At 34.4% G+C, this 27,840-nt stretch overlaps 5 protein-coding genes across 10 annotated transcripts; 2 read left to right on the top strand and 3 right to left on the bottom strand.

Moving 5' to 3' along the window:
- Positions 1-4,009: 4,009 nt before the first annotated feature.
- On the bottom strand, positions 4,010-4,802 carry LOC130950886 (uncharacterized). The gene has a single exon (XM_057879485.1). The coding sequence runs from the start codon at positions 4,696-4,698 to the stop codon at positions 4,264-4,266; it is 435 nt and encodes a 144-aa protein (XP_057735468.1). The 5' UTR covers positions 4,699-4,802; the 3' UTR covers positions 4,010-4,263.
- A 1,326-nt stretch (positions 4,803-6,128) lies between these two features.
- On the bottom strand, positions 6,129-6,578 carry LOC130950217 (uncharacterized). The gene has a single exon (XM_057878742.1). The coding sequence runs from the start codon at positions 6,576-6,578 to the stop codon at positions 6,129-6,131; it is 450 nt and encodes a 149-aa protein (XP_057734725.1).
- A 579-nt stretch (positions 6,579-7,157) lies between these two features.
- LOC130949958 (ABC transporter G family member 7) lies at positions 7,158-13,094 on the bottom strand. Its single transcript, XM_057878545.1, has 12 exons — positions 12,754-13,094; positions 12,325-12,515; positions 12,082-12,232; positions 11,654-11,786; positions 11,189-11,390; positions 10,527-10,809; positions 9,997-10,128; positions 9,290-9,510; positions 8,646-8,858; positions 8,427-8,511; positions 7,574-7,868; positions 7,158-7,502 (listed from the first exon to the last, which is right to left on the bottom strand). Exons 1-12 carry the CDS (start codon positions 13,033-13,035, stop codon positions 7,492-7,494), a joined length of 2,199 nt encoding a protein of 732 aa, XP_057734528.1. The 5' UTR covers positions 13,036-13,094; the 3' UTR covers positions 7,158-7,491.
- A 3,753-nt stretch (positions 13,095-16,847) lies between these two features.
- On the top strand, positions 16,848-20,903 carry LOC130950705 (beta-glucuronosyltransferase GlcAT14A-like). The gene is made up of 4 exons (XM_057879266.1): positions 16,848-17,813; positions 19,588-19,663; positions 19,756-19,871; positions 19,964-20,903. The coding sequence occupies exons 1-4, from the start codon at positions 17,330-17,332 to the stop codon at positions 20,476-20,478; spliced, it is 1,191 nt and encodes a 396-aa protein (XP_057735249.1). The 5' UTR covers positions 16,848-17,329; the 3' UTR covers positions 20,479-20,903.
- Positions 20,904-21,075: 172 nt separating this feature from the next.
- On the top strand, positions 21,076-25,266 carry LOC130947823 (probable splicing factor 3A subunit 1). 6 transcript variants are annotated; one of them, XR_009072818.1, is made up of 6 exons: positions 21,076-21,217; positions 21,469-23,732; positions 23,832-24,129; positions 24,302-24,506; positions 24,749-24,790; positions 24,898-25,266. XR_009072818.1 is itself a non-coding variant. In XM_057876542.1 (3 exons), exons 2-3 carry the CDS (start codon positions 21,552-21,554, stop codon positions 24,099-24,101), a joined length of 2,451 nt encoding a protein of 816 aa, XP_057732525.1. In that variant the 5' UTR covers positions 21,076-21,217; positions 21,469-21,551; the 3' UTR covers positions 24,102-24,261. The 6 variants fall into 6 exon arrangements, 1 of the variants encoding a protein (XP_057732525.1); XR_009072817.1 differs by having other exon boundaries at positions 24,728-24,790; positions 24,898-25,265; XR_009072820.1 differs by lacking the exon at positions 24,302-24,506.
- Positions 25,267-27,840: the final 2,574 nt, after the last annotated feature.

Below are 27,840 nucleotides of genomic sequence, written 5' to 3'. Positions count from 1 at the left end.
ATTGTACGCTTAGACTATTGGCTCCCTAGACTTTCTCTTTACTTAATTATTGCCCTTTTATTATTTCATAGCATGATGTACAATCCATACCACTTTATAAATTTTACGTCTTATATATATGATAGGATATTAATTATACAAAAATTGTTTAATGTAAAATAAAAATTGAATGTGATTCTTGTTGTAATTAGTGTTATATTATTATTATATATTATATATTATTCTCCTTTTCCATAAAAGCCTTATTCGTTGCTCTTTCTCTGTCACTTCTCTTTTGATAAGATTCTTTTTCTTCTCTCAAGTCTGAAGAATATGGTGATTGGTGGGTATGCGGTTAGACAATACCACTTAACTTCTTCGATAAAGACACATGGTGCGTGTGACCGATAATTTTTGCAGAGGAATGAAGGAGTAATTTTTGTAATTTATAATTATTAAGTAATTATCAATAATATTTGTATTAGTATGAGATTTTATTAAATAATATGAGTTTTTTTTTATTAGTTATATGTTAAATAGAATTTAATAAAATTGTTGTCTTTAAATTTTTTTTATTTTTATATTCCTTTTGTAAGAAATATATACACAAAAATAATGTATATAATGTCGTTCTATATAATTTGTTACCATCTAAAAAGAATTTATTATATTTTTTTTTATGATACTTTAACTTATTTATGAATGATTATGCTGCGCAGCTTCGGTCTCATCCATTGGCCAATAATGGGTTATCTTTCTTTTGTCTGCATTTTGTAAGGTGCACAAACAACCGACGCGAATTTGAATATATTATTGGAACTTGCATGTCAATGCAACTTGCCATTTTTATATACATAAATTAAATAGTCTATAATATATAGTCTAGGAAAGAGAACAATTTTTGTTTTATGGAGCAATTCTTTTTTACCCTCTTATTTTACAGAAAATGAAAAGCAAATAATTAAGCTAATGGAGTTATATGAGTCCCTTAGTTCAAGAGATATAAATTTGAAGAGTTTAAATATTAATAATATTAAAGTTGAAGATAATATAAAAGATGGCGATTCATGCGTTCAATTCAAAATATATCACGAGATTTGGTTCATGAATCAAAAGCCCGAGTAATAACATACATCAATTGAAATTGAATTGTAGTAGTAGAGATTCAGAGAGATTACTCTGACTTCACACGGAAGCATTGAAATGACACATGTTTTCCACGTGGAAATTACGCCAAAATGAAAAACACTAGTATTTCTGTATTAGGTTCCAATTAAATGCTGGCATTATTAGTCATGGTCTTGGTCGAAATTTTGGTTAGGAACATTCAACATGCTTGAAAGCTTGATACCTGGCTTTCCAATTCCATAATCTAAGTGCTTATAATTACGGGTCCGTTGGGTAAGTTTTGAAAGTTATTTTTTTTAATTTTTAATTTATAAAAAATAATAGTATTAATGTCTGGTATAATTTTTAAAAATAAATTATAAATTTTTAAAAAATTATTTAAGTATTTATAAAAAAATAAAAAAAAGACTTCTTTTATAATAATTTTTTTTATCATATTTATTTTAAAATAAACACTTTTAAAACGATATACAATATTATGACGATGCAGCATAACAATAAAGTTCTAGAGTAGATGGTAGTTTTTCTTTTTCTTTTTTCCCCTAAATTCAAACTATCTATGTTACTAGGTTATTAATCATCTAGGTGTTAGTGTTATTATTTGATTTTTAAGATGTCATGCATGCATGCTACTCTTGTAATTCAATCTACTTAAACTTGAACAGAGAAGAGAACTTAGGTAACATACAAATAGATTGTTTTTTATTATTTTTTTTTGGGTCATGAATTGTTTTTTATCTTTAAGATGTCATGCATGTATGATTTTCTTGGTCACATCCTCAATTCTCAATTCACATTTTTGGTCAATTGGGCCTGTTAGCCCATCATCTTTGGGCCTAAATTGTGTTGGGATAGACCCTATCTATATAGCCCAAAATAAAGATAATGTTCCAGTCCAATAATAAAAAAAAAGTTAATGTTATTAATAAATTAAAAAAGAGAAAAAGATATAAAAAGGAAGTGAAAAGAAAAGACAAGACGGTACTGAACAGAGAAAAAGATTCCCATTTGACTATTGAGTAGTGAGAATGGCTGATAAGTCATGATGATAAAACCCGCCATCACCCAAATATAAGAAAGGTTCCCGAAAATGACGAAGAAAGTACTTTCCTATTTTTTTCTTTATAAAAGGAAGTGTTTTCATATCTTTTGGGGCTCATAACTCATAACTCAGGTATTGAGTAAACAATACAATGCATGTGTTCATTTCCCAAAGTTTACATGCTATCTAGCTAGCTTACTGTTCAGTACGGCCTCCCCATCTTTCACACCACTCATCACATTCATTATTTAAGGACCAGTAACTAACTACATTAATTATCACATAATCACTGGTTGGGAACCAACATTGCATGACACTTCCTAAGATTAGTAACTTTACTTATTTCTTAATCACAAGTATCATCAATCAAGTATTTGGAATGAATTGAATATCATGCATGCAAGATAGCATTATAATGAAATTTACCATGGGGTAGTTAATAATAAGGGGAGAAAGGACAAGGTAATGAGAGTGTTAGGGTTAGGTAATAACAAAGAACAAGTTGTTAGATGGGGTCTGATGTAGGGGGAAGGATACATATATCTGTGATGCAAAGAAATGCAACTGGGACAGCTATTCTGCTGCACCATTTGATTCACTACTCCTACTCTCTAAGAATTTGTGCCACATACATAATAATGTTAAGGCCTTCCAGCTGTTTTGATTAGATATAACTTGGCCTCCTCATCACTAGTGTACTATAGTGTCATGGATGGAATAATGATAGTGTAGTCTTAGTCTTCTTCAAATCAATTTCAACCATATCATCATTATATATAATTCAACTCAACCTAGCTACTACTACTGCCCCAAAATCTTCATCTCAGCCTGCCTTTAGATTTCCATGTCCCCAAAATATCCTTAGCTTCTTTCTTTCTTTCTTTATTATTTAAACAAACCCCACCCTTTAGCTTTCTCACACCTCATTGGCTTTAATCAATTTCCTCGTACCAGATCTCACTCACACACACTCTCTCTTCAGGAATACTCAAAACCCTAGCTAGTAGCTAGGTTAATTCTGTTTGAGAATAAAATACCCTAGACACACAAGATATGCATGTTTGTGTTTGTAACCAATGATGATAATACTATCATTGTTGTTGTGATGAATGGAGGGGGGAGTAAGAAGAAGAAGGGGCTCACTTCAGTCCAGTCCGAAGCAGTAGAAGAGGGCTGAAACACAGCTGCTGACTCGTCGGTTCAAGAGCACACCATCATGGCCGCATGGTGTGATTCTGATCCGAGACGATGCAGGAGCTGTTGTTTAGCTCTCGCTGTTGTGTCTTGGACTGAAGGGGCCTCTTCCATCTCATCTCCCATCCACCATTTAATTTCTGTAAGATAAGTATATTCAATTCATTCGTTCATATCTTTATATATATGTACAACAAGCTAAAAAAGTACCAAAAGTAGTGCACTAGTACTGTGGTTAATTCCAATAATTTTCTGGATTATTCTAATCAATTATGTGTGTATCTTTTGACAGCAAAAAGATAGAGAATCAGAACAACCTTGGAATTGCTAATAACTAGCCAAGTTGCTTGTGTTGCTCATGAATAATCATGATCAATCATCCATCATTGTTTCTGTGCATGCATGCTAATCATATTTCAGTAAGGACCTAATAATACATTCTTTCTATCAATCTTACACTATAAATTTTCTCATTTATATCGATTATTCATCCATCTTCTAATACAACGTTTCTCAAGTTTAAGAGAAACTAATTACTTAAGTTCATATCTAATAAAAGGATTAAGAGAAGGCTTTAATACAGTTTTGTCAAGGATCCAACTAGTTCAATATAAGTCTTTCAATTCTTCTTTTGTTGTCTCATATATATATGTTGCTGCACCACTATTACACATTCTAGACTAGACAATATATTACCACATTTGGGAAGTTTTTTGTAAGAAATTGGAGAGTGCCTGACACAGTTATATGCAATTATTAGACATGAATAAGTGTGCATAAAATTAGGGACACTCATGATCTTTTAGTTTTGCTTTCATATACCAAATTAATATATAGTATGCTTCCAAAAATATATACAACCACAAATATTTCATTCTAATCTATAAGCACTAAGTACTAGTTGTATTGTATGAATGTATCTAATGGATCCCAGGAGAGAAAAGAGAGTTGGTAAAGTGAAGAAGATGGAAGAAAAGAAGAGCAGCAGAAGTTGGAAGAGAGAGAGCAAGAAGAGCCATAGCTCCAAGAGCGAAACTTGGCCTTGTGTTCATCAACTGTGTCTGGAGAAAGGCCATGGCTTCCAACACCATGGAGTCATAGCTTGTGTAATATTGTTTCTCCCAATCCATCCAATCAGAAGGTGCCTCGTAGTTCCTCTCAATCATCTTCATCTCATGGATCCTCTTCCTCAGCACTATCATGCTCTCATCCACCAATCTACCACCATAGTAGTTGTTATTGTTGGTATCATTATTCTTCCAACATGCCATAACCATGACTGAAGATTTCCCTAATTTCCTTCCATGAAAATATGGTGCTGATGAAGAATAATTTATCAGAGAAGTGGATTGCATTATCAAGTATATATTTATGTGAAACTATGAAGTGGATTCAATTCCTATGATGATGATATTTATAATAAGCACAGTTGGGCAGTAATTGAATAATTGAAAGGGAAGTGTAAATTAAGGATCTGATCTTAATCTTAATTAGAGAAGAAGCCAAGCTAATTAAGTAATGTGGCGGAACCGTGTTTCTTTTTTTTTTTTTTTATTGACAGGTAATTAACATCTGCTTCAAACCGCGTCTCTCTATATGTGGCGGCCTATTGGAAAGTGACGCGTGTCCCTCAAATATAACAACACCAGGTAATCAGTCCCTGTTATTATAAGGTGCATTGCATGAATAATAATTCTTGTCACAAGTAAGAATCTGATGATAATATAGGTGAGATATTTGAATTATGTGCATAATATAGCACGAGATGAAATAATTAAAGTAATGAAAAAATACGAAGAAGGTATAGAGTGTGGGGCAAAGGAAGAAGAAAAAGTGATGGAGCAGAAATAAAAGAGGGTTGACCTTTAACATTAATTGTTAATATTAGTAATAAACAAAACAAAGGACGGCCCTTTTGTTTTTATTACTATCTTTTTCAACGTTGCCTCAACTGTTTCTAATAATCTAATAACAATATATATGATTAGGAATTTTTCAAATAATTATTTATTATGGGCAACGCCGACCTAATGGTTAACATGTGAGTCTCGGTTTATGCATTTTGCATGGAACCTGCAGAATACATATAATAATTTTAGATATAATTATATATTCTATCCATATAATTATGTATTTATTTAATTTTTTATTTATTAGTAATTTAATATTTGACGGGGTCATCCCTTGCAAGGCTTGTAACTGGAAGTGTCATCATTTGGCCTTGAATTTTGAGGAAGAAACAAAGTTTGATTCAAAAAGCAGCATAAGATTAGGGTTACAACTAAACATTATTTTGCAATTGTGTCTAGAAAGATTGACATTGTCAACAAAAAGTTGTAGTTAAATACAAACGAAACGGCACGTATAGAATGGGTACCAAGAAATTAAACTCAACAATCTAGAACGAACATCAGAACCACTCTTCTCATGCATCTGTCTCGTGGAGCTATGATGATATATAATAATTAATTAATCTTAATTAATTAATTACTTGCCAACTATATAACGGCGTTATAGACAAGTCGAACCAATTTAGTTTTCTTATACGTTTCCTTTTTTAATTAGGAACCTTGAGTATGGTATCTAGAAGTTCCACTTCTAGAATTTAGCATGTGTTTTTCTGCTACTTCTTGTTATAATCTTAAAGTGCCAAATGATTCAACCTACTATTAGTGATTTAGTGTCTCTAATAACAACATGACATTTATTTATTTCTATGATCTCATTACATCACATGCAACTAACACTAGCTAGTTGAGCATCGAAGAATTTAATGCTATAAAGATTACATGATTGGGTTGGCTAATAAATAATGGACGAGATTAAAGAGTAGTAGTGAAGCTGAGGTTGACATGCTTAGCATAAGCAGAGCGATGATGGCGAATGCGAAGGAAGGTCTAGTGTCCATTAACATTCTCTGTAAGAATCCAACTGCCTCACACACATCTGACTCATAGTTTGCAAAGTATTTCTTCTCCAATTTGCTCATCCAATCAGAAGGAGCTTCATTGTTGTTTTTTTCATCCATCTCAATCTCCCGGATTCTCCATCTAAGAGTGATCATGTCCTCATCCACCAACTTCCCATCATTGTAATTGTGGTGCCCGTATGATGATGATGCACATATAAAACTCCTCCTATTAGTGTGTGAAATAAAGGGTAGTGATGAATTGCGCCGTGGAGGAGGAGGGAGTGATGGAAGGCCAAGAGAGCATAGACAAGTTCTTGATTGCATTGTTTTTTTAGTTTGTATAGTTGATGGACGTTATTATGGATATGATATTATGATGTGGCCAGGTTGTGTGTATATATATATATATTGTTGATGATGCAGCGTAAGGGAATTGAAGGACGTTGGAGTGAAGTTAGGGCGAAATATACAAGTCGTTTTCCGAGAAAGAGCCAGAGGAATGGGTAGCAATCAATAATAATACATACGTATACGTCACACCGCATATTTGGAATAAAGGGTAGCGTGCTGTGTGCGTGTTTCCTTGCTTCTAAGAAGTAAGAGCCTTCTCTCTTAAGTCTTAATCTTTCTCACGTTGTTTGGCGTATCATTGCTTCCTATAATCAACGTAACACAATGAAAAAATCTTTTTAAAAAATCTGTTTGGAAAGAAAAATCCTAATAATGATAAATACACACAATAATAATAATAATAATAAGCACACTACTGACACTAGGAAGCCAACAAAATCCACTAATGCAATCGAAAACAACTCATCAATTAGGCCTAAACGAAAGATTAGGAATAACTAGGCTTCCACCTTCCATCAATTAGGCACATGTTAAATTGTTAATGCCACCCTAAGTTCATAAACAGAAAACCTTTACTCGCTTGGACCTTTACGTATTGTTAATCACAGTAATATTCACATTCAACAAAACCCATTGCATGGATGATTTCGACATATGCTTGTTATTGAATGGAGAACAGCTGGTAAAATCGAACATGATACAGCTCAAGAGGCCAAAATTCACTCTAATTTTTCTTTTTATTTTTACAAGTAAAGACCTTCAAGAAAAGTTGACTTTTTGTATGTTCGATAATCACATCTTGATTGTGTGTGGTCCATGTTTATGGAGAACGGCTTAGGGCCTCAGTGACTGCAGGAGGCCATCCTTTGCAAAGATATGTATCTCTTTACTTAGTACCTGTATTGTATAAATTAATAAATAGGTGGATATCTGATAAGAACAGCATTAGTGCCCAACTGATTACAAACCTTCTAAGACAAATGGACCAATAGGATCCACTTCAGGTGACTCAAGAGGCTGGTTGGATCCATCTTGGCTGACAGGTTGAGATTCAAGTGTCTGATCAACTTGTTCAGGGTTTAATTCCTCGAGTTTGAAGTGTGTTTTGTTTTGTTCAAGTGGGATTGGCTCAAGTTGCTGGAATTTAGGCTTGTTTTTCTCAAGGAGAAGGTAGGTGGTGCAATACCAGAAGAACAGTATTCTATTTTGTGCTAACACTGTATCACTAATCCTACTTTTTCCAAAGGAAAGGCGCTCAAGTGCCTGCAAAAGACATTGAGGGAAGGGGAACATAGAAAGAGGAAATTGAATCAGCATTCAAGATAGCAGATCCCATTAAATTACCATCTTTCCACATATTCTGAAAGTAGAAAATCAGATAACTACATGGTAAATTTGTGTGAAAATATCTTCCACAAAAATAGTTATGCACGAAAAGTAGACAATAGATCACAAGTTAATTTAAACACAACTGAAGCGGAAATGATCAAATGATGGCAATATTAACAAGAGTATCGACATACTAATTTTAGCTTAAGTAAGAGATGAGGTGAAAGCAAACGCACCACAGCTATTGGTATTTTTCTACCATCAGATCAGTTTAGAAAAAATTCCCCCCTCACATCCTTTTTCAAATCCAAAAGTTACCATGTTGTCAAGCTTCCCTTTGCGTTTATTTTATTTTTCGTTACTTGAAAAAAATTTCTTTGGCTTTGATGTGCACGTCATAATGTATATAATTTTGATTTTGTTATTAATTCGGTTAAACATGATCATATTTCCACTTGAAAAAGAAAAAAGAAGCCAGGACTCTATTGTCACCTGTTCTCCAGTTTGAATGTCAAAAGAATTCTGATGCTCAAATTGAAGACCGCTAAATTCATTGATGCAAAGTCCTTGGAAGGCCCTGAAAGTGTGCATGAGTCAATTAGAAAGACATAGTACCATTAAAAAAACCAATGCTTAACTTTGGTAAGATTTTCAGCTCTGTGTTTCTGGTTTATGGAACTCTTCTAACATCTAGAATCAGAATGTGCTTACCATCTAATTAGAGAAACGCTGGGAATCCAACGGAAGATGATGGGGGTATTCTCAGGATTGACATAGTAGCCTCCAAATACAATAAAAACTGTCATAAGAGATGGGCCTACCGCCATTGCAGCTTCGGTGGTTGGAACCATAGCACCAACAGTGAGACCCATTGCAGATGCAGCAAAAGACTCCATGGTGACAATTCCACAGAATTTCCCAAATCTAAAATGTAAAACTTGTATATCAACAATATATAAGTTCGAAAGAAAACTGAAATAAAGTGATCCAAAGAACAGAGGCAAAAAGGGAAGTGGAAAGAGAATGACAGAGACTAAACTTCTGCATCTCTATTCCCTACTCCCCAGAATTCAGCCTTTTATTTATTTATTTTTTCCTCCATAAAATTAAGACAAACAAAAATTCCAGAGAAAAGGGTAGAAGATGTTATTTATTGTCTACAAAACATTCATTTATCACTATCTCAATGTGTTAGCTTTATAGGTCTTCTATAGTTTTAAGGATAAATGGTTCAAGTTATGGCCTTTAGGAAATCATGGAAACTTCATATGTGGGGAACCACTTATTTTAACAACCTATAGGAAAGAGTACTTTAGATAAATTTTCCCTTTTTAAGGCTCTATAAGGAAATTGACCTGAGCAAAGTAGGATGAAGACGAGCCATTGGGTATAAAACAGCACCAAACATCAATGGAAATGAGGCTCCAATCGGAATCTCTGCTAACAATTTTGAGAATAGATAGGGACCCAAAGAATAGGAGCCTTTTGCACGTTCTCTATCGACAATGGCACGTTCCTTTGGAAATACACCAACAGTCTTTGTGAGAGCTGCCATAGCTGTATTTATTGCGGCTACCTGAGAGTCCATCCATGTAATGAAGCAAACGAAACTTTGTCCAATGAAACTTTCATTTAAATAGCATAACAAAAATATAAAAGGTTAGTCACCTTTTCATTACTATATCCTTCCTATTATGTTCAATTGTTTTGACTAGATTATATGATTTTAATATCAATAAAAAATTATTTGCTAACATAGGAAGAAAAGGGTTCGTTTACACAGGTTGTTTATTATATAGAGTGCACAGAAAACCCAAACAAAGAAACATGTGTAAACCAAAAATGAGACTTAGTGTACAAAAGTTTTAGTACATTTTTTCCACTGTGTGTTGATATAGCTGAGGCATAACCCATCACAGAAGATCATGCTAGCATGTTGATAAGATTTTCTCCAATTTAACCAGGACATAAATCAACTATAACAATTAACATACAAACATTTCAAAATTGTTTTACAAGGTCAAATGAGAAACAGGTTACATGAATCAAGAACATCACAAACCTGAAGTAATCCCATTCTGTCTTGTATTGAAGTCTGGGAATTTCCCATTCTCCAGAAAACTGAACCGAAGATAATTGCTGATGCTATTGACATCCTTGCTCGAACTTTGTTTGTTGGTACATCTCGGGAAGCCTAATCAGCCAGAGAATCATGAATAAAGTAAAATGAGAAATATAAGTTTCACTCTCCTTACAATCTGAAAGAAATAAACTACTTATACAAACACATCTTCTCTGTGCCCAAAACAAAAAGAACAATCCAACACTTACACATACAGATGAAGAAATCAAAACAAACGTGATACTGTTGAAGCTAAAAGCAGATTGGAAATTAAACAATTAAACTGCACCAGACACAAGATATATAAACAACATTGGATTGCCAGTTTTATGATTATGTTTTGCCAAATGTGTTCAGCGAATCTTGCAAGTCTTTTGTTAAGAAACATCATGACAAAAAATTGAAAAACGAAACTTTTTTCAGGCCCTGTTTCTAATGACTAGCCAGACAATGAAAAGAAAAAGGCAGACCTGCATCCATGCTCGCCTAAGAAGCAACCAAAATTGCTTCCACCAACCTCCTTTCTTCTGCACAATAGTCCTCCTACTGATTTTCTTTCTACTTTTTGAGAGCTCATCTACAGTAATTGGAGTTGCATATATTATAAAAGATGTAGATAGCCTTTGCGAGAACGACTCGACAAGACCATCGATCCTTTTTCGAGAGGAATAAACACTATCAGCAGAACTGTAGTCTACAGATATAAGATCAGCCAAAAATTCAGCAGGATTCACATGATCAGGGCAGTGGTACCTGTTATATCGACAATTATCAGCCAATTGCTAGGTACTAACAGCCATAAGATCACTAATAAAACTTTAGTAAAATCAAATTACCACTTATTTCTTATCTGTAACAATGAAACATAAAATCTAGAGAGACGATGTTAAACAATCAAGCACACAAACATTGAAAATTTGATGCCTCAGATCCTTTTCTCCTTTTAGGGGGCAAACATATTTGATCACTAAAATTTACAGAAAATAATCGTGAGATAAGAATGTAGAGCATTCATATGCATGTGTGTTTCATAACATGGTCCTAGAAATAATATTTCATAGAGAAAATTCCTTAAGTGTAAAGAGTATAAGACAGCATAAGATAAAGAAGGGTCAGAATGTGAGATGATTACCCGAATTTTGAGAAGTATGCCAACGGTTCATCATGGGCAGGACCAGCATACACAAGTGAACCCTCTGTTAGCAAGACAATGTCATCGAATTTACTGTACACTGAACCTCTTGGCTGATGTATAGAGCAAATTACAGTATGACCATCTTGGGCAAGTTGTTGAAGAGTTTCCACGACTTTCTCAGCTTGGAAGGCATCAAGTCCTGAAAGCAGATCATGTAACTCTATGAAAAGAGGGAAAATAATATGCTATGATTGTGTGAGAAAATTGACCACATTTGCCAGCAGCCCATTTACACATAAAAACCAGAGTTAATAAAAAAGAAGTGCTATCTTGCACCTTTTAAACTGTATACTCTATATCTCAATGGCTATCCAGATTGAGTACGAGCTAGCAGGAAGGTATGCTACAGATATATTGTTCAAATCCACTGTGAAGCAAACAAATTTTAAAGATCCATGTTACCTGTTGTGGGTTCATCAGCAAATATAACAGATGGGCTTGCAAGTAATTCACATGCCAAGGATAAGCGTTTCTTTTCACCACCACTGATTCCACGAACTTTCGCATCACCAACATTGGTATCAGCACAACTGACCTTTTGAATAGAAAAACATACAATTGCCAAAACGTGTAATATCAGCAACATAGGGTATCCAAATTGTAGCATCTTTTCAATCAAAATTTGAAACGGAAAGCTAAAACTAGTTATATAAGAGACACAAAGTAACTTGTAATGGCAATTCTTATTACAAAACATGTCAGAGTAGAAGAAAAATCAACATCCGTTGTAAGAGGAAACTTCGAAACTGTAAAGGTTTTAGGAAAAGAATAAATATTGCTATATAACAACATATACGACCCAGCAGTCAAGGAATATGAGGGACTCTCACCAAGCCTAGTTTGAAAAGGAGATTGTTCACGTATTCATCTCTCTCTTCTGCAGATGAAATGTGGGGAAGCTGGAGTTCTATAGCAAGAGACAATGTTTCCCGAACAGTGAGTTGTGAGAAGAAGAGATCCTCCTGCCTCACATAAGCAAACCTACAGCAATACAACAGTATACGAATGGTTCTTTCTTTGGTTACTTCAATGAACTCAAATTGCAGCAATCAAAGTTTTCCTAAAAAGCATACTTGTAAGTGTTCCTTGAACTAGGCTTTCCATTGAACTCCAAACGGCCTGACAAATGCAACCGAGGCGATGCTGCCAACTGGCCTGCAAGAACATTAAGCAGAGTTGTCTTCCCTGAACCCGAAGGCCCCATTATAGCTAGCAACCTTCCAGGTTTTGCTTCTCCACTCACATTTTTCAGCAAAATCCTCACCTGTTCATTAAAACATCATGATCAACAAATAAAGCAACATATAGAACGAATAAAACAATATGACTATTACACAGATCGAACTAACAAGTGCAGCAAATTATATTCTCATTTCTCAAATTATCACGATACATTAAAGACATATACGCTAGTTTTTTCCTCAGAATTTCTCAGCAACCAAACAGTAGCTCAGCATTAACGAAATGAAGTAAAATGAACGAGAGATTAAACAGGAACTCACGAACTTGGACGATTTATCGGAAAGGGAGCAATTGATGTTGTTCCATCGGATTGTAACCGGCGTAACCTTTCCGGACGGCGGAGCTTCCGCGTCGTGGATGCCGTTCTCCGGCACATCGTAGCCGCCGTCATTATCTTCATCGTCCGGAGGGAGTGCGGGACCGGGAGAAGTGAAGAGGCGGAGGAGGAAGGAAACGGCGACGGCGGCAACGACCTGGCCGATGCCACTTCCACCGAAGCCAACAACCATTTGGCGCATCTTTTTCCCGCCAAAAGCCACCATTATCGTCTTCCTTTCACTTCACTCTGAAACTGAAACTGTGAACTCAGAAGTACTGAGAATGGTTCAAAAGGAAAAGATAAAATATCTGAGTTCAAAACGACGGCGTTTTGAGGTGAATGGCATGTGTGACACGTGTCTAGTTGTAGTTGAAGATAAGATGGTGTGGGATTGGGGAAATGGTGCTGTTTTTTTTTTTTTTTTTTTTTTTTTTTTTTTTTTTTTTTTTTTTTTCAACTTACATGAAAGCAATTGGTTCTTGTTTTTTTTGGTTCTCCGAATTGAGATGAAAGCAATTTTCTTATCTCTCTGAACACGTCTCAAAAGAGATATAAACTCCAAATTAATTATATTTAAAATAACTGGATAGTTACGTGAAATTATATTTATATGAAGAGATAGTTAAGATATTAAACTAACGTAATTACATTGGTTTGGTTTGAGTTATTTAACAAATTTCATGACTCGATTTAATTTAAGACAGACTAATTAAATCAGTTTGGACATCAACTTTTTCATTTTTAAACTGAAACTAATTGTAATCACCCAAATTGTTATTATTATTTCTAGTAATGAGTGCCTATCAATTTACATTATTATTTATTTTTTAAGTGTATATAATAATATTATATAAAGAATTTAGTTAATATGTCCTTTAAAATTACATGATAAATTTATTAATAAAAAAATTTAAATATTTTTATTTAATGAATATAAAATAAATATATTAAAAAATTTATATTTTTAATAAAAAATTTATTTTGTAATCTGTGTCAAAATAAATAATTGTGTTTTAATAAGGGCAGAAATAAGCCCTCAATGATCATTTGGAGGTTTGTCATTTGGGCTGGGCCCGATTCGAGTTCTCGACGGACTTGGAATTGTTGTATATTTTTTGTTTTAATATTTAAGGACAACACAAAAAAAATGCACTTGGCAAGAATGATCTTTGTTTATCCGTAATATTAATAGAACTATTTCATTCACCAAAAAACAAATATATAGAATGATCTCACTTTGGCAAGAGCAATTGTCATGAACATGTGAGTACATACTACAGGCCCATATAGGTGGCCGCAAGCCCGCAACGGCGCATCTCCGAAAAAATAATCAAGTTAGGTTATTAGTCTATTTAAGTAAGTATCAAGTATTTCAATTTCACTTTGTGCGTGGCAGAGTAGAGTTAGATAAAATATTAGAGGTGGACAAAAAATATTTACACAATAAAATAAAATTAAAATAAAATTTTAAAGAAGAGACTAAACTGAAATTTACATATAATTTACATTTAAAAAATTAAAATTAGGGGTCATTGCCCTCCTTTTCTTGTACCTAGCTCCGCCCTTGACCTTGTGTATGCTAGTAACTCATTGGTCATTAACAAATTCTTAAATGGAGTTTTGATTCGCAATAAATTAGTCTTTAATCTACTGAATTTAAAAAATATCATAAAAAATAAAAAGTATGGTAGTGATTTTTTTTCTTATAATTTATACAATTGAATTGGAGACTTAACTAAAGCTAATAACAAATGAGAATCTTCGGTGTTGAGTGTGTAAAGTGTAAACGTGTAGTATGCGACTATGCATGAGTGTTATTATGTGTAAAGTATAAAATTAGGAGTTGTCCAACTCATCCTCTTGAAAGGGAAAAAAAAAAAAACTCGCCAATCACAATTTGCCCTTGTATACTTAAACTTGAAAAACTATGCTTCCATAATGTCACCATTCACCAAGAAAAATATCACTTGACACTTGATAAAGTCAACAAAAATAAAAGAAAATGCAGTCATGATAAAATTTGAGTTTGATTATAATTTTATCAGATTGATTTACGCTTAGTTAATACTTATATATCGTATTCATATTTGTACGGAACAATGTTCTGACCAACTTCAAACTTGCTTTTTTTTTTTTTTACACTTCCACGTTGCCACACGTCTTCCACAATACTTTCCGTTATTTTAAACACTTGGATCGTTATTATTTATTCTTACATTTGAGTTAAATAATTTAGAATTTATAACATATGAAGTATGAAACCATCACCTACGGATTTTTCAAATTTCAACAACTCATATTTGATTTGTTTTTCTTTTTTGACTTATATAACCCAACTACTTTATTTTGGACAGGGACACGTCATTTTTTGGGTTTATAAAAAAGGAAAGAGAAGTTAATATATAGTTTTTTTGGCGTCTTAAGTTAATATATAGTTGATAAAATGATAGTTGTTTAGGGTATTCAAGGATCATATTTTAAGTTCGATTTTCTTTATGAAAATAAATTAAAATAAATTATGATAAATTTAGAAATTCGTTGGTGGCTTTTAATAAATAAAATAGACAGTAGTGAATCCAAATGAAATAAGAGGGAAAAAATCTCTTTTCTTTCGGTGACTAAAAAAAAAAAATTAAAATTCTCTTTTGACTTTTTATAAGGTTTTTCTATGCATAGCCGTCACCACATTTTTTTTTTTGAAAAGAACAAGTTTATTAATTTTTGGTTTATTTTTTTATGAATATTATAATAAGTTGGTTTAATCCTGAATCAAACCATTTCTTTTGTCTTTAATGAAATTTAAAGAAGTTGCTGGTTAACTGTATCAAGCTCTTTTATCCTATAGGTGAAAAAAAGTTGGGCTTACATAAATTTCATCAATTTTTATTAGTGAACTAAATTTTATCATTTTTAGTAGTGAACTGAACAAATCTAACAGCTAGTAAATGTTCCAAATTTTAAAGATGAAAAACGCTCAAATTTTAGATATCTTATATCAAATGTATAAACAAATTAAAATTTTATTTAGCTCTTTCAAATTTTTTATTGTTTAAATTTTTTATTTAAAAAATAAATTACTGCATACACAATATATCATTAAAATTTTAGATATTTATTTAAGATTACTCAATCAATTTAATTAGTTATAATAAATTTTTAGTTTTTTTTACGAAAAATACAATATTAAGACATAATTTTTTATCAAACGAAATTAAATATATCAAAAATAGCTATCAAAATTAACTATTAATATAAAATACATATAAAAATATAAATATAAATTACATATATTTATAGACAAATATATTAATAATTAATTTTAGTATATATATAATATTTTTATTTTTCATGACATCCCAACTGGGAAAGATAGAAGAAAGATTGGGTTAATGCTTTAATGGTAGAACTAGAACGGTAAAAGACACTTTTTTTTTTGGTCAAGTGTCACCGTAAGAATGAATTTTTTCATTTTCTTAATTATTTAATAAATTATGATCTTTTACCTCACATTTTTAAAATAGAATTAATAAAAATATATAAAAAATATTAAATAATAAAAGATTATATTTTATTAAATAATTAAAAAAATTGAGAGAATTTACTCTCTAAAACATCATAAAAAAATAATTATATGTCTCATCCTATTACATATAACATTTTAGTCTTTTCTTAGTTGCTATTTTTAGCTTTACTCTTATTTTTATGTTTAATTTCATTTCTTATCTAGAAGCTTTAATAAATCACTCTTTTTAGTTTTGGACATATCTCAGTTTTATTTCATTAATAAAATTATATTTTCATTCAAAAAATCCAATGCTTTTATTATTGGAATAAATCTCCTTTTCACACCCACTTTCCTTAAACAAAAATATACATATTGAAGAAAAAAAAAATTAAAACCTGGATAAGAGTAGAAAATTCTATGAATAGATATAACAGTCTTCGTAAAAAAATTAATTTTAATTATTATAATTAATGTCTTATTTGAGCTAGAGTTATATATTAAAGTTTCATTTCTCTAAAAAAAATAAAAAATAAAAAAAATAGTGAATTTGGAGATGACAATGTGAAACATTAGAAGAGAGGCATGAATCCGTGATCTCTGAAACTCCCAACATCTTCCCCCATCTAACTTGTGAAAACCTAGCTCCTCCTTTTCTCACAGCAAGGTTGGGATTTCATTTCATCATTGATTAAGTGACAAACTGCAACTTCTCTATCTCTATTTGCAACAAAATTTTGGAACTTTCTGAGCTAAGCTTTCATTCGTTTGTTCCGACCACCATTTATTTAATTTGTTGTTAATGTAAGTTAGTTTGTTATCTTCCATGCCCATCATCATCATCAACCTGCAAACAACACCAACCTAGGAAAAGCCAAGATCTTGAACTACCCCATCAACCGTAACGATCTCAAAATCCGGGCTTTGACCCGATCGGATTCCAAAAATCCCTCCTTTCACCGGAACCACCCACACGCCATATGCCCCAACGCCACCGCAAGCCACACCCACTATCATGGGAGCTGAGAGAAAATGGCTTTTCACGCTGTTCAGTGCGGTGTTCCTCACTTTCATGGTTCTGATAATGTCTTCCTTCTCTTCCTTTAGCTCCCCAAAGGCTTTTCCTTCCCTTGTTCAGCATGGTTCTCCTTACCCTCCTTCTTTTGCGTACTTTATCTCTGGCGGGCACCAAGATAAGGATCGGATCTTGCGGTTGATGCTGGCGGTTTATCACCCAAGGAATCGGTACCTCCTTCATCTTGGAAGGGACGCCGGAGATGACGAGAGGCTGGCCCTTGTCTCCGCTGTCATGGCGGTGCCGGCTATTCGGGCTTTTGGGAACGTTGATGTGGTTGGAAATGCTGATTGGATCACGTACTTGGGTTCATCCAATGTTGCCCTCACGCTGCGTGCTGCTGCCATCATGTTGAAATTGGATTCTGGTTGGAATTGGTTCATCACTTTGAGTGCACGTGATTATCCTCTCATCACTCAGGATGGTATGCCAAATTTTCTGTTATGAATTTTTATATTTGATAACCGAATCATTATACTGAAAGAAGAAAGTTCAAATCAACAAGCTTTTAAATGCAATTTTATGAAGTTGACCTGTCTTCTTAGGTGATTTGTGTGTAGTGGCTTGGTAATCATTGTTGGGAAGTTTATGCGGATTCTAAGGAGCTTTATTTTCATTTTCTGTTAGTCAGGCTCGCTTTATGGAGTTTGAGATCTGGCATTAATTAGAAACTTAAGATTTAATAATTAATATCCAAATGAATGACCTTTCTTTCATAGATGGTCTTATCGTTGAATTTTGGATTGGTTGCTATAGGGTCATGAAATGCAATTTAGTAATTAGTATCATTCTTGTGTTACTCTGAGTGGAATCAGCCATTGGTCAAGTTAAGCTGGTTACACTACCCCCTTTGGTGCGGCTTTTCCCCGAACCTGCGTAGCATGCTTTTGCACCGGGCTGCCCTCTTGTGTTAGTCTGAGTTTGGTTGTTCAGATAATTTTACACTATTCTGGCAGATGATCATGAGTTAGGCTCTAGAATTGAATTTATATAGGACACTAGGTGAAAAGATTGGTCTTCTAACTGATTTGGTAGCACATAGGCATGTGAAAGTTAAGAGGAGTGAGGAATTAGGGATGGTTATTTGTGAGTTAGGATTTTGGAGGGGAAGGGAGGGCTTGGAATGTAAAATGTTCTACCTCAAGGGTGGGGAAGGAGAGGTGTAGATGGTGCACTTTTCCTATTAGCTACGCCTGTTGTGATTTATGGTAAAAAGAAAGAAGGTACTGCTCTTTCCTTAAATGAAACAACAGATTCTAAGGACTTCTTCAAGCCTTCCTACATACCAAAGAAACTCAGCTGAAATTCTTCATGTGATCTGGTTCAGTTTACATTTCTAACCCCCACCCAAAAAAATAATCAATATTATCTGTGCTTGCTTGACAAGCTGCTTAGCCATTGCATATCAATCTCTGAGTTGAAGAGTTTGGCTCTATGCTGGAATTCTATTATTGCATAAACAGTCAATAGTTTTTGAGCCAAAGAAGTTTACAAAAAATAGTATGTGAATATTAGGATTTAAAGTGTAAAGGAGGTGCTGACAGCATATTTAGATGCTTAAATGCTAGTTTCAAGTTTCAACCAGTTTTCTTATGCTTCTAGAGAAAAAGGGAAATGGGTGTGTTAAACTCCAATATACATCAGCTAGTGGAATTTATCACAAGTAACAAAAATAACAGTTTGCTATTGACAAGTTTCAAGCTGGACTTTATCGCATATATATAAGAGTTTCATATATCAAACATTTTCTTTGTGATTATGGTGCCCAAAAGGAAAAAAGAAAAAAAGGGGGGGGGGGGGGGACTGTGTCTCTTTGTATGCACATGCTATTGCATAGTGCCGATCATTGATGTACATCCTTTGATATTGGACCATCTTGTTAATAAGAAGGCAGTAAAGAATGCAACTAAGCAATATTTTTTATTTTGAAATATGAGGTACGCTGAAAAAGCTGGTTTGTAACTACATAGGTTGGCTTTTGAAGGCTCAATAAGTCCTCCATTTTAGGGTTCATCAGTGTGGCCTTCAATCATAGACATCTTGCTTTTAAAATCCAATAACATTTACAGTATTTTCACTTTATTTTGTTATAGGTGACAAGAACCCTACATACTTTTTCCTGTTTTAACTTCTGTGGATCTTTCATATTCTCAACTCTTGTTTCTATGTTACTGATCTGTGCTTGTTTATTTTTCCAGATCTTTCTCATGTTTTCTCTTCTGTTAGGAGAGACCTGAATTTCATTGATCACACTAGCAACCTTGGATGGAAAATGTATGACAATTACTGTTAACTCTATCTGCTTGCCTGTACTTTGTGGCACTTATTCAATTGGTCTTAGATCATTTATTTGTTTGCTTGTGCAGAGGAGATAGATTCCATCCTATAGTAGTTGACCCAGGGCTATATTTAGCAAGGAGAAGTCAAATTTTTCAGGCTACCGAGAAACGGTCAACCCCTGATGCATTCAAACTCTACACAGGCAATTCTTTCCTCTCATGCTGTCTGTGTAACACTATCTATGCCTATGAGATTTGCTTATGTTTGTTGTTGACTGCTTTCCTTTCCTTGCAGGTTCATCTTGGGTAATTTTGAGCCGATCTTTCCTCGAATTTTGCATTTTTGGTTGGGATAATTTACCTCGAGTACTGCTGATGTATTTCACAAATGTGAAGTTATCTCAAGAAGGCTACTTCCATTCAGTTATTTGCAATGCACCAGAGTTTAAGAACACAACTGTAAATGGGGACCTAAGATTCATGATCTGGGACAATCCTCCAAAGATGGAACCACACTACCTTAATACGTCCGATTATAATCGGATGGTAGATAGTGGAGCTGCATTTGCAAGGCAGTTCGCAGTTGACAACCCGGTGCTGGACATGATCGATGAAAAGATCCTTCACCGCGGTCGCAAACAAGTCGTGCCAGGGGCATGGTGTTCTGGGCAGAGGAGCTGGTGGTCAGATCCATGCTCCCAGTGGGGTGACGTCAATATACTGAAGCCGGGTCCTCAGGCCAAGAAGCTCGAGGCTTCGATTTCTGGCCTTCTGGATGACTGGAACTTGCAGACCAATGTATGCAATTGATGGACACAGTAATAGAAACATTTTAGGAAACCGCTATTCATGGACCGGTAGAAGTTGCCATTTATTGAGAACACATTCTTTGGTCACCAGAGTTTGATTTGGATCTTGGAAGTTGGGGAAGGAACTGCTGTGATAGCAGGATTTTCTTTTTCTTTTTTTTTTTTTTTTTTGCTAGTGAGTGTCCATAGCAAACACGAGAGTTGGAGGGTGGGGAAGGGAATACATGTATTGTTTGAGGGGCCTCTAATGTTTGTTGTTGATGCTCCAATACATTCAATGAATAGGAGGATATTCCTCCAGCTTCCATTTTCATCATCTTGTATGTTTTGTATTCCTCCAAATATCTCAATTCTGGACTACTAGAAACATAAAATTCATTCTTTTTAAGAAAATGATATATACATTGTAATATTATCGTTATTTTACCTTGTTATGTAGAATCTTACGTTTATGCTAGCATGACTGGAAAAAATTATTAAATTAGTTATTATTTAATTTGATTAATTATATAATGAAAATATAAAGTGAATTATTTTATGTTAAGGGAAGAAAATAAAAATAATAAAAAAACGAAATTAACAGAGGTTGGGCCTTAAAGCACTAGAAAGAGCAGCGGATACACCGACCCAGCCAGAAATGAGAGATAGATCATCGATCTATGCATAGAAAAGGGCATCCCTTTTCTCTCTCTCTCTTTCTCTCTCTCGGAATAGCTCTACAAGATCCCAGCCCCTTCAGTGTAAGCTCTTCCCTCTTTTTCTTCCTTCTAGGTTCCACTTCGTGCTCACCCACTTATCTAATTACTCTCCTGAATTCACTTTTCTTTATTAGCTTATTTACTTTCTGCTTCCTACAGAATCATGTTTTTTTTTTAATAGGTTTCAAATACATCGAAATGAACCCTAGGCACGCGTGTGTTGTTCTTGTTAGTTTTGTGGCTTTCATTTCCTTTAGCTTTCGCTAGGTTAAAAATCTGTTTCTCATTTGCAGGGCTGCTTTGGTGCTTCCTTTTGATTTTGGTTGTGTGTGAATTCGCATAGAAAATATTTGAGCTTTCTAGGGGTTTTCACATCATGTTAGGTTCATTGCCGATACTGCCTCTCCCTGCTCCTCCTTCTGATGGAAATCTCGGTCCTCTACCTGAGTCTCAGCTCCCTCAGGACGATAGGGAGGATGAGAACAAGTCGAATTCAGCTCCTGCTCCGCCGCCTGCAACGGTTGCTACCCATACTAGAACTATAGGAATTATACACCCCCCTCCTGACATTAGAACCATCGTTGATAAAACTTCCCAGTTTGTTGCCAAGAATGGTCCCGAATTTGAGAAGAGGATTATTGCAAATAACACTGGCAATGTCAAGTTCAATTTCCTCAACTCATCGGATCCCTATCATGCGTATTATCAACACCGTTTGGCTGAATTTCGTGCTCAGAATCAATCTTCTGGTGCCCAACCACCTTTGCAGCCTCCTGACTCGTCTGTTCCTGAATCTGCACCTTCTGCACCGGCCCCTGATAGCAATGGCACAGTGGCAGTTGAAAAGCCTGATATTTCTGCCCAGTTTAGACCTGTTAAGAAAGTGCTTGAACCCCCTGAAGCCGAGCAGTACACTGTTCGGCTTCCCGAAGGAATTACAGGTGAAGAGCTGGATATCATAAAGCTTACGGCACAGTTTGTGGCTCGAAATGGGAAATCTTTCTTGACAGGATTAACTAGTAGGGAAGTTAATAACCCACAGTTCCATTTCTTGAAACCAACCCACAGCATGTTTACGTTCTTTACATCCCTTGCGGATGCATATTCAAAGGTTTTGATGCCTCCAAAGGGTTTGACAGAGAAGCTGAAGAAGAGTGTTCCTGACATGACAACTGTCCTTGAGAGGTGTGTGAATAGGCTAGAATGGGAGCGTTCACAAGAGCAAGCCAGGCAAAAAGCCGAGGATGAGATAGAGCAGGAAAGGATACAGATGGCTATGATTGATTGGCATGACTTTGTGGTGGTTGAAACGATAGACTTTGTTGATGATGAGGATGAAGAGTTACCTCCTCCAATGACCATTGAAGAGGTTATTAGGAGAAGCAAGGTGTCAGCCGCAGAAGAAGATATTGTAGAGCCAGGAAAGGAGGTAGAAATGGAAATGGACGAGGAGGAGGCACAGCTTGTTGCAGAGGGCTTGGGAAAAGCTAGTTTAGAAGACAAGGATGATGAGAGAAATGAAGCCATGGTTACTGAAGAACCTGAGCCACCGATGAAAATTGTGAAGAACTGGAAGAGACCAGAGGAGAGGATTTCTGCAGAAAGAGATCCAACCAAGTTTGTTGTTTCTCCTATCACCGGTGAACTGATTCCTATTAGTGAAATGTCAGAACATATGAGAATTTCCCTTATTGATCCCAAGTACAAGGAACAGAAAGAAAGGATGTTTGCCAAAATTCGAGAGACAACTCTGGCTCAGGATGATGAAATTTCAAGAAACATTGTCGGACTTGCTAGAACCCGTCCTGATATCTTTGGTACAACAGAGGAAGAAGTTTCGAATGCGGTCAAGGCAGAGATTGAGAAGAAAAATGACGAGCAACCTAAGCAAGTTATATGGGATGGTCACACCGGTAGTATTGGCCGCACTGCAAATATAGCCTTGTCTCAGAATATGGGTGGTGAGGATCAAAATGATCCATCTAATAATGAAGCCAAGAACCTTCCTGGTCCTGCTGCACCTCCTCCTAGGCCTGGTATGCCTTCAATTCGGCCTCTTCCACCACCAGCTGGATTAGCATTGAATCATCTTCCCCGTTTTCCTCCCAATGTAGTCCAGTATTCTGCTCCAAACAGTGGTGGACTTTCTGTTCCTCCGCCTAGGCCACCAGTAATGTCCATGATGCAATCTAATCCTAACATTCGGCCAGCCCCACCTCCTCCTATGCCAATGTCTTCTGGGCAGCAGTCGGTTATGGCTGGTCAACCACCCCCAATGCCTCCATCAATTCCTATGAATAGCCAAGGAATTCCCATACCTCCACCTCCAGGATCTCAGTACACTCCTATACCTGTTCCCCGACCTTTTGTTCCTTTCTCTGTCCCACCATCAGGTATGCCTATGATGCATCCACCACCTATGCCTCAAGGAGTGCCACCACCGCCACCACCACCTGAAGAAGCTCCTCCCCCACTTCCAGAGGAACCAGAGCCAAAGAGGCAGAAACTTGATGATTCTGCTCTGATTCCTGAAGATCAATTTCTGGCTCAACATCCGGTATTTTCTAGACAATCTTCATTTTTTACTCTTAAATTTTTATTTACCATGTACCATCATTTCTATTTATGTCCTTCCTAACCGGTTTTGTCTTTGCAGGGACCTCTCCGGATCAGTGTGTCTGTTCCAAACCATGATGAAGGAAATCTTAAAGGACAAGTTCTGGAAATTACAGTGCAATCTCTGTCTGAAACTGTTGGCAGTCTGAAGGAAAAGATTGCAGGGGAGATACAACTCCCTGCTAACAAGCAGAAATTAAGCGGAAAGCCAGGCTTTCTCAAGGATAATATGTCTCTTGCCCATTACAATGTCGGTGGAGGAGAAATACTTACTCTCAGCTTAAGAGAGCGTGGTGGTAGAAAGAGATGAGCATACTAGTTGTTGTCATTTCAAGAAGGTTGTTGTAACCTTTACTCCCTCTTTGAGGAATATGAATCCTCATATTATTGATAGACTACATGTTGTTATCTTAGAATTTTATGTTGGATACATTATATTTGCTGTATTGTGAGGTTTTTTTTGAAGTTTTTATTGTTGTCTTAGAAACTGATGATAATTCTGGAATACAGATTTTGGCACCTTGGCGCAGGTCTCAAGGGGAATGGGAAGTAGTGGAGTTCCTTTATCTAACCTGCTCAAGCTAAACATTTTGCATCACTGATTATTGTTTACTCTTGCATTTCAGTTTATGTGGTTTTTTTGCAAGGTTACTGATTTATTTTTATATGAAGCTTCTTTGCGGTCGGGGACAGGATTCATTAGTGTTTATTTCTGGTGTGTCCTAGTATTCTAACACTTATCAGCGTGAAGATTTGTGTTTCTTGTTGTCCATTACTAGTGTTTAGTTTTTGTCACCATATCTTACTTTGACTAGTGCCACCTTTGGCTATAATCATGAGAGTAGTTTTGTGTCGTTTTATAATCTAGATAATTTCATGCAGTATTGGGATGGTTGTTTTTTTTTTCTTTTTGATTTGGGCGTTTTGTCATAACAGAAAATTCTACCTGGACTGTAGGAAGTGCTGTGCAGCTAGGCTGATATGTCTTAATGGGTTCAGGTAGGTAGAATGATCTACAATCTTCTCGGTGCAGTAATAATCCTTGTATTGAGTTTATTTTCAATATTAAATTCTGATGGCAATTTGTGCCTGCCAATGTATTGCAGAATGAAGATGGTTTGATATTTTATAGCAAGGCTCTCGTTCATGTGTAATCAATCTTCCTGGCCTATGAATATTCAGGATTACTTGATGCCAAAACTTGATTAAGATTTATTTGGTAGTTATGTTAGAATATAATGAGTTCTTTAAAGGGTTATATAAACTTCTTTTACTGTGTCCATTTATTTCTCGTCCATTGGATCCGCTTGAATCTTATCTAATGACCCGTTGATTGGAGTCACATTGGGGTTGCTAAGTGCTAATATTTCTGATGGGTAGGCTTTTATTGGTGTTAATGGGTGGTGATTATTGGTATTCCAAATTAAGTACTAATATTAGGAGTTCTCCATAGGTCTTCGTTATAGTTTTTGTTTACCTTGTTTCAATTTTATGGATAAAAGATAAATATACAAAGCGGTTCACTTTATACATAAAAAAATAGATAAACATCGTTGTTTAATAAAGATACCATCGTACTAAGAATTTTTAAAATTTCGTTATCAATTCCTTTGAACTAGCTTGTATTAACTTGGTGACAGACGAAAATTTCAATTCCAAGTGTATTCTACTCCATTCCGATTACTTGGATTCCTTTGTTTCGTTGTGTGTTGATGAATGGTGGTGATGATGCATGCATTAATCATCTATGACAATATAGTGATAGAAGTAATTTTGATTATTCTTAAATTGAAAATTTATTAAAATACAATTACACTCACCTTTCTAGTTGTCTAACTCAGGCTATTCTCCCTTGATTTACTGATATTTTAATTGGAATATAAAATATACTATTTTTCTCTTGTCCTTCTACTTATCAAATTGTCAAAATTTGTCAAAATTTCAATCTGATCTGCACTAAAGTTATGGGATTTTTTGGATAGGATTTAATATCTACAATTTTTAATTTTAGATTTGATCCGAATCAGTTCACACATTTGCGGAGTTCACACATTTGCGGATTGAATATCGGATATATCTGCAAAACACACAAATATTAATAAAATTATTTTTTCTATTATTTTAAATATGTTTATTCTTAAAATAATATTAAACATATTTTTTTAAATAATAAAATTAAAATAATACAATGTATACAATAATTATTAGTTGAAATAAAATATAAAAAAAATCTGATCCTATAAATACTTAAATAAAAACCAATCAACCAAAATCCGATCCTATAAATATAAGTTCATATCCGCAACTTTCAGATCAAATTCGAATAAAGACATACGAATCAGATTCAATCCATAAACAAATCTACTCGTCACCAACGATTTTGGAGAAGAGAACGTCCCGCATAAACAAATATAACGAGAAGATCGGAGCCGCATAGCGGCATAGACACATTTTTAACATTTAAAATAAAAAGGAATGAATTAAGAAAAACAAATCTAAGAAAAAATTAAGGAGAAGCGAGCTTAATTTAACATAATTTAAGCATCCTCTCTCCAGAAAATATTTTATATCTATAATTTATTAATTTTAGATTTATTTTCGAAATTCTCATCTCCTATCCATCGGTCACTAATATACCCAAATTAAAAAAATTATTTAAATTTTTTATTTACAATAAATTTATAAAAGTTTATTACCAAAGATTAAAATTTCACCCCAAACAAACAAGAGATTGAGCGCAAGTGAATACAACGCGCAGATCATGATGATTTGGCATCAAGAAATAGATTTTGTTCAAGTTCAAAAAAAAAAAAAAACAAAAAGATTTTGATCAGCTGCAATGTGAGGCACGTGAATTGTTTCGACATAGGAGAAAGAGTAAAGTAGAATAAAATAACCCCGAGAGAATACAGAAGGAGCTGTTCTACCAGGAGTGATTGTGATCCAGTACATCCATTTGATCAAGGGAACACAGTAGAGATTCTGAGCGACAGAGAAACTCGATTCTGAGCGACAGAGAAACTCAACTCAACTGTGATTCCCTTGATTAAAAGGATGGAATGAATCATTATACTCACAAAGTCACAAACAACTAAACACAGTAGAAAGTAGAAACTAGAGTGAAAGTGAATTGAACCCTACTTGCTATGCATTTATATAGCCACAAAGTGGAGCCCTACTTTTTCTTCTTCTTGGGCCGGGCTGTCCAGCATCACAAGCACAATAATCCCTCCAAATATTTTTTTAGTTGACCAAAATATGAATTTCATTTAATAAATACTATATTACTATCTTGTTTACAAAAAAAAATCTTATTATCTTAAAAATTTAATTTTCATGTACTGTTAGTGTTTACACAGATAATTAATAGTTATCACTTTACCACAAAAAAAAAATTCAACTGTATTCAAACAATCTAAACACATAAATGAATATGTAAAAATAGTACATCAAATTCTAATTCATTGATTTTCTTTATATACATTTTAAGAGTAAATGATCAAATTAGTCCCTGAAAGATCACTCATTTTTTAAATTGATTTTCAAAAGATTTTTTTATCAAATTCGTCGTTTAAAAGTTTTAAGTTAGTTATGTTAGTCCTTCCGTCACTTTTTTTGTTGATGGTATCAAAATTTGCTAATATAGTAGGTTAAGTGACACCTCAACAGACACCTAAGAGTCTTAATTGACTATTAATATGATTAGTTTATGAAATTATATAAAATCAATTCTAAATTGAGACGTTTCAATGTCTCAATTTCTTCCTTCAAATAGATTTTGATTTGATCTAATTTTATAAAGTTATTATGTTAATAGTCAATTAACACTTTTAGGTGTGTTGGATTTTACTTAACGTGCCATATTAACAAATTTTGACACCATTAACAAAGAAAGTGACAGAAAGACTAACATGACTAATTTAAAATATTTAAAGGACGAATTTAATTTTAAATTTTTTTTTCGAAAACCAATTTAAAGAATGAGTGACTTTTAAGAACTAATTTGACCATGTACTCTCTATTTTAATTTTAACTAGCTGTGGAAAAAT

The sequence above is a fragment of the Arachis stenosperma genome, chromosome 9, assembly GCF_014773155.1.
Source record: "Arachis stenosperma cultivar V10309 chromosome 9, arast.V10309.gnm1.PFL2, whole genome shotgun sequence".
In the NCBI taxonomy this organism is placed as follows: Eukaryota; Viridiplantae; Streptophyta; class Magnoliopsida; order Fabales; family Fabaceae; genus Arachis; species Arachis stenosperma.
Note: the sequence above shows the minus strand (reverse complement) of the source record. Positions and strands in the feature narration are given on the sequence as shown.

What these genes read in the sequence shown, in the direction of transcription:
- LOC130950886 (XM_057879485.1), bottom strand. Translation starts at nt 4,698, where the DNA reads ATGCAATCCACTTCTCTGATAAATTATTCTTCATCAGCACCATATTTT.
- LOC130950217 (XM_057878742.1), bottom strand. Translation starts at nt 6,578, where the DNA reads ATGCAATCAAGAACTTGTCTATGCTCTCTTGGCCTTCCATCACTCCCT.
- LOC130949958 (XM_057878545.1), bottom strand. Translation starts at nt 13,035, where the DNA reads ATGGTGGCTTTTGGCGGGAAAAAGATGCGCCAAATGGTTGTTGGCTTC. An exon ending in ACAGAATGGGATTACTTCAG is followed by an intron (nt 9,511 to 9,996) that starts GTTTGTGATGTT and finishes ATGGACTCTCAG; the next exon opens with GTAGCCGCAATAAATACAGC. An exon ending in AGCGTTTCTCTAATTAGATG is followed by an intron (nt 8,512 to 8,645) that starts GTAAGCACATTC and finishes GCACACTTTCAG; the next exon opens with GGCCTTCCAAGGACTTTGCA.
- LOC130950705 (XM_057879266.1), top strand. Translation starts at nt 17,330, where the DNA reads ATGGGAGCTGAGAGAAAATGGCTTTTCACGCTGTTCAGTGCGGTGTTC. An exon ending in AGCAACCTTGGATGGAAAAT is followed by an intron (nt 19,664 to 19,755) that starts GTATGACAATTA and finishes TTGCTTGTGCAG; the next exon opens with AGGAGATAGATTCCATCCTA. An exon ending in TGCATTCAAACTCTACACAG is followed by an intron (nt 19,872 to 19,963) that starts GCAATTCTTTCC and finishes CTTTCCTTGCAG; the next exon opens with GTTCATCTTGGGTAATTTTG.
- LOC130947823 (XM_057876542.1), top strand. Translation starts at nt 21,552, where the DNA reads ATGTTAGGTTCATTGCCGATACTGCCTCTCCCTGCTCCTCCTTCTGAT. An exon ending in AATTTCTGGCTCAACATCCG is followed by an intron (nt 23,733 to 23,831) that starts GTATTTTCTAGA and finishes TTGTCTTTGCAG; the next exon opens with GGACCTCTCCGGATCAGTGT.